The sequence below is a fragment of the Pinus tabuliformis genome, chromosome Q, assembly GCF_031772625.1.
Source record: "Pinus tabuliformis cultivar Carrire ecotype Pingquan chromosome Q, CPIR1, whole genome shotgun sequence".
Taxonomy (NCBI): Eukaryota; Viridiplantae; Streptophyta; class Pinopsida; order Pinales; family Pinaceae; genus Pinus; species Pinus tabuliformis.
The window spans coordinates 629,916,050-629,921,936 of NC_142296.1; the positions used below are offsets into that span (position 1 = coordinate 629,916,050).

The 5,887-nt window shown below is 32.4% G+C and overlaps 1 protein-coding gene and 1 pseudogene across 1 annotated transcript; both read right to left on the reverse strand.

Annotated features, from left to right (window-relative positions):
- Positions 1-423: 423 nt before the first annotated feature.
- LOC149221029 (sugar transport protein 12 pseudogene) lies at positions 424-888 on the reverse strand (annotated as a pseudogene).
- Positions 889-2,418: 1,530 nt separating this feature from the next.
- On the reverse strand, positions 2,419-3,440 carry LOC149221030 (sugar transport protein 12-like). Its single transcript, XM_089387297.1, has 3 exons — positions 3,210-3,440; positions 2,828-2,967; positions 2,419-2,733 (listed from the first exon to the last, which is right to left on the reverse strand). Exons 1-3 carry the CDS (start codon positions 3,438-3,440, stop codon positions 2,526-2,528), a joined length of 579 nt encoding a protein of 192 aa, XP_089243423.1. The 3' UTR covers positions 2,419-2,525.
- Positions 3,441-5,887: the final 2,447 nt, after the last annotated feature.

Here is a 5,887-nt window from a genome sequence, read left to right on the forward strand (position 1 = left end):
CTTTTTATGTAGAAATATTTAGTTGGTCAATTCTAACGAAGTTATCAGCTTCAGCAGTTAAACAATGACACTGTAAAATACAAACAGAGGATGACTAAGTCAGAGAACCTTAACAACTAAAATCTAGGCAGAGAATGATGTCCTTGATTATGAAAAAAATAAAAAAGGATGTTAACAACGAAATGTATGAGATGTTATATTGATACAATACCAGGAAGACAGAATCGCTCAATTGGAATGAAAATCTGAGTAAATTATTGAGTATGCCAATAGGGAAAAAAAGAAAAAGAAAAAGTATATTAGATATGGGGATATATTCAATATCAAGATCACCAAAACTAATAATGGAATGATTTCAGAGATTTTATCTCGACTTCCTTGCATTTAAATAAGAAATATTATACTTTTCAGTATAGATGAATCTCAGTTCTGAATCTATTATTCATAAAAAAGGGAAAAAGAAACCTGTTGCAAACCAACCAACTTCAGATATATATGGAGGGGGAACTTAAATGGAAACCAAATGGAATGGACGCAACTTACCTGGTTGATGATCATCTGTAGTCCACCCTCGAGGAACAGGGCCCTCCGTCCTAACCTGTCAACAATAAAAATGGAGACTACGATGGAAACCAAACTCATCACTCCAAGAATAGCTGCAGCCAAGAGAGAAGCCTGTGACCCAAATCCTATGGTCTTGAAGATGAGTGGAGCATAAAACGCGACGATGTTGAAACCCGCGAGCTGCTGAAAACAGGGAATGGCCAGAGCCATGACCAGATGAGGCCTGTATTTCCTTTTGGCAATGTTGCGGAAGGGATGCTTCACTTTCTTGGAAATGTCGTTGGCTTCTATTAAGTCCTGCAACTCCTCCTGCACGTCTGGCATCCCGCGGATCCTCAAATACAAAACATAACGGAGCCACAACAACTATTGATATAACAGCACAAGGCTACGCATGCAGGGAAGAAAGACAGGAAGAGTCTCTGCGAAGAGTCTCATCGCTAGCAGAAGAGTCTCATCGCCAGCAGGCAGTCTCTGCCAAGAGTCTCATCGCCAGCAGAAGAGTCTCATCACCAGCAGGCCAGGCCTGGCTTTTCATGTCCCATTACCATGTGAAAAAAACCATTTTTCTATGAAAAAAACAGATTAAACGAACGGCTGAAAACACCCCAATCATCTAACACACAGAATCAATGGCTCAAGATCACACACGTCACATTTTAGGAATGTCTTTCTCAGAGGGAACACCTTACGGCGTAAATATATTCAATGTTTATATATTTGTAAGGAAGAAAGATCCCCATCATAGATTGTATTTTGGAAAAGTAATAAAATTGAAAACGTAAAATAAAATTCATTATTTCCTTAAAATTTAAGTAAGGTATCACTTTCATAATATCATAAATACAAATAATATTCCATCACTTTATATATGGATTAAATTGGGTTAAAATAACATTAAAAATTTGGCATATTAAATATACAAAAGATGATGTATATTTTTGGCATGTGTATATTAGAAGTGATTTTTGGTATATGTGTATATTAGAAGTGATTGTTTTTATGTGTTTTAGGTTGTGAGTTTTTATTGTGAGTCCATAAGTGTGATTTTAGAAATAGTTATTTTTATGTGTGTGAGTTGTTTATGAGTCATAAATTCATGTTTTTCTAATTTTATCATCTAGAAATTAGTGATCTATAACTATATATAATTTAGTGTGTGATTTATGATGTGTTTAATTCCTTTCTTATCTTTCTCCAAATCTACCATTGTGTAATTTAGTGTGTGATTTATCTACCATACTGTAATTTAGTGTGTGATTTATGTTGTGTGTAATCCCTTTCTAATCTTTCTCCAAATCTACCATAGTGTAATTTAGTGTGTGATTTATGTTGTGTGTAATTCCTTTCTAATCTTTTTCCAAATCTACCATAGTGTAATTTAGCATGTAATCTATGTTGTGTATAATACATTTCTAATCTTTCTCCAAATCTAGCATAGTGAATAATTCAGTGTGTGGTTTATGTTGTGTGTAATTCCTTTCTAACCTTTCTCCAAATCTCCCCTAGTGTACTAAAAACGTTTGAGTGGCATTGGCATACACAACTGAGCTCTCTGTTTTATATGTATAATTTTGTTTTATATGTGTGATATTTTTTAAAGAGAGATTGCATCATTTGAAGTATACAAAATGAATATCGACGGGACGACTACGATATATCAGAGATGGTAGTTGATGAGTTAAACTTTTCAGTAATGTTTCTTTGAAGGTTTATGACATCACGGAGTGCAAAGTGATATGATATACAATGTAATGTAATGTTATGGACGACATTAAACCAAAGGAACACGGACAGAACGCGGTGAACAAAAAGGAATGGTAAATCCGTTATTATAATTATTCTTTCGATTACATTTAATTTGCAGAGGTGAGGAGGTCTATATTCGGACGAGACTGCATATCTATGCACATTAAGAGTTGCAGTGAATGTGCGTGAAATGCATGGGTAATATTAATATTCTATTCCACCTGGACACCTGGTATGATGTCCGCCTGATATCGACGGGATGAGCGGGTAGATGATGGAGGCAAAATAAAGGTGTCGCGTTCTCTGTTCCTCATCACTTGTTCAACTTCGTTTTGATCGATCCTGTAAGCGGCTCTCACTACTTCCTCCGGCATTGCCTTCAAAACCGATTGCCTTCTTGCCAGAGACGACCGCATAGAACTGCAACAACGCATGATACCAATTTACCCGATGAGTATAATTGCTGAACAGTACATCATATTAGCAGCAGTGGTAATAATTAGGTTATACTTACAGGTCTGATGTTGTGAACGTTATCCACTCCAACCCTTCGTCTCCTGCTTCCCTGATGACTGCGTAGAACTGGGGAATGACGATGAACTGACCCTCTCTCACGCGCCCATTAAACACATTCCTTCCTTCGTCTCCCACCACCTCCATGGGGATATATTCAATATCAAGATCACCAAAACTAATAATGGAATGATTTCAGAGATTTTATCTCGACTTCCTTGCATTTAAATAAGAAATATTATACTTTTCAGTATAGATGAATCTCAGTTCTGAATCTATTATTCATAAAAAAGGGAAAAAGAAACCTGTTGCAAACCAACCAACTTCAGATATATATGGAGGGGGAACTTAAATGGCAACCAAATGGAATGGACGCAACTTACCTGGCTGATGATCATCTGTAGTCCACCCTCGAGGAACAGGGCCCTCCGTCCTAACCTGTCAACAATAAAAATGGAGACTACGATGGAAACCAAACTCATCACTCCAAGAATAGCTGCAGCCAAGAGAGAAGCCTGTGACCCAAATCCTATGGTCTTGAAGATGAGTGGAGCATAAAACGCGACGATGTTGAAACCTGCGAGCTGCTGAAAACAGGGAATAGCCAGAGCCATGACCAGATCAGGTAAAAGCATGTTAATGTGTATCACTTTTTCCCTTTTTGTGGCAAAGAATTTTTATAAAAATAAATGGAGTTGGAATGTTTACTCTTAAATTCACAAAATCATCAAAAACTAGGTGATGGTAAAAGAAGATAAAACATGTCAATTTAAATTCAATTTCATGTCATATTTTTTCTAAAATTTAACATCTAATTTTTATCTAATTTATTCATTTTCTTTAAAAGGTATCATTAATATTTTACATAAATTTTTAAGTAGTGACAAAACCGCGACCCCCCATTTATCTATTGATTTATGTTTCTTAATTCCAATTTCTTTAAGAGATGTGTTGTAAACATTCTAAAGATTGCTAAACAAATTAAAAAATAAAAAGTAAGCATATTTTTTAATTATTATTAAAATACTAGTAAAAATGATCATATTTTCGTATATATAAAACCGCGACCCAAGAAACTACCCTTTCAAGTTTATAAAATCATTTTTTTTTAATAGAAATGTGAAAATAACATATAACAAAATGTTAAAATTATTTTTTGAAAAATTTTAAAATATATTTTATATTTTTTATAATAAAATTTTTAATTATGATTATAATAACGTATTTTATATTATTCAAAATATAATATATAAAATTATTTGTTTAGAAATTCTACTTATATATATATATATATATATATATATATTTAAAGAGTTTTAGCATTTCATTTAACTTTACATCAAGTTATTTATATTTTGTGAGTGATTAACCATAGCTTTTACCAATATTTACTATGAGTTGACTTATTTGCAAATTTAGTATTTACTTTTTATAACATTATTTATATTTTCTAAACCCATTAAATAGGTTCACTATAGCTTTTACCAAAATTTATTGTGAGTTAGATTTGTTACAAATTTAGCATTTATTTTTTATAATTAACAAGTATGAAACTCAACTGATTTAATTGATATTTTTATATTATCTTTTTTTATCTTTTTTTTATTTGAGTACTTTTTTGCTTTTGCCATATAATGAGACACATTAACATGCTTTTACGAGGCCTGTATTTCCTTTTGGCAATGTTGCAGAAGGGATGCTTCACTCTCTTGGAAATGTCGCTGGCTTCTATTAAGTCCTGCAACTCCTCCTGCACGTCTGGCGTCCCGCGGATCCTCAAATACAAAACATAACGGAGCCACAGCAACTATTGATATAACAGCACAAGGCTACACATGCAGGGAAGAAAGACAGGAAGAGTCTCATGGCTAGCAGAAGAGTCTCATCGCCAGCAGGCAGTCTCTGCCAAGAGTCTCATCGCCAGCAGAAGAGTCTCATCACCAGCAGGGCAGGCCTGGCTTTTCATGTCCCATTACCATGTGAAAAAAACCATTTTTCTATGAAAAAAACATATTAAACGAACGACTGAAAACACCCCAATCATCTAACACACAGAATCAATGGCTCAAGATCGCACACGTCACATTTTAGGAATGTCTTTCTCAGAGGGAACGCCTTACGGCGTAATTAAAAAATTCAAAAGTGTTGAATGCACCAACTCATGTTCCCCAGAACATTGATAAACCATTGCGAGTGCATTGATATGAAAATGATGTTTGATGTCGTAATATTTTAATGTTAGATATTTGAAGTTGTTTTTAGTGTGATTTTTGAAAAAAAAAAAAAAAAATTGGCATTAATTTATTGAAATGATAAGTTTGAGGGGTAATCTCTACACAATCAAAGCGTCTTAGGGGTTTTTCAGGGTGCTAAATCCAAATATGCAGTTAAACAACCAGTTTAAATAACACAAATCAATATTTAATCTCAAATTTTTCCGCGGGATTTTGGCACCAGAAAGTCCAAAAAGTGGCACTAAAGACAACTCCTTTTCTATGTTTTGGATAGACTGTTAAAATTTTAATGTAATTATTAATAATAATTGAGATGTGAGAGGTGTGATTTTATTTTCAAAATCGAGTTGATATTTTTTTTAATAAAAATAAAAATAGTTTTTAAATAAAAAAATAATGTTAAATAAAATATTTTCTAAACAAAAATTAATATTAACTATAATAAAAATCAATAAAAATGAATATGTATGTTTAGTTAGTTTTAATAAAAAGTGTTATAAAATATCAATAATCTCAATTTCACTATGTTTACTAGATTTATTGTTGATATTACAATTCAATATGGTAAAAATATTTCCCTCACTCTAATTCATAAATAAAATATTTCGATATCCACATGAAGTAATATAATTTCATATTAAGTTCATTTTAACTTTAGAAAAAGATAAAGTAATTAAAAGAAAAAAACAACCTTGAGTAAAATGTTTAAACCTTATATTTTTCATAAATATTTCACCATAGGATTTACATAAACTATTTGAATATCTATATTAACTAATTTATATCGACTTCATATATATATATGGAAAATATTAAAAGAAAATATT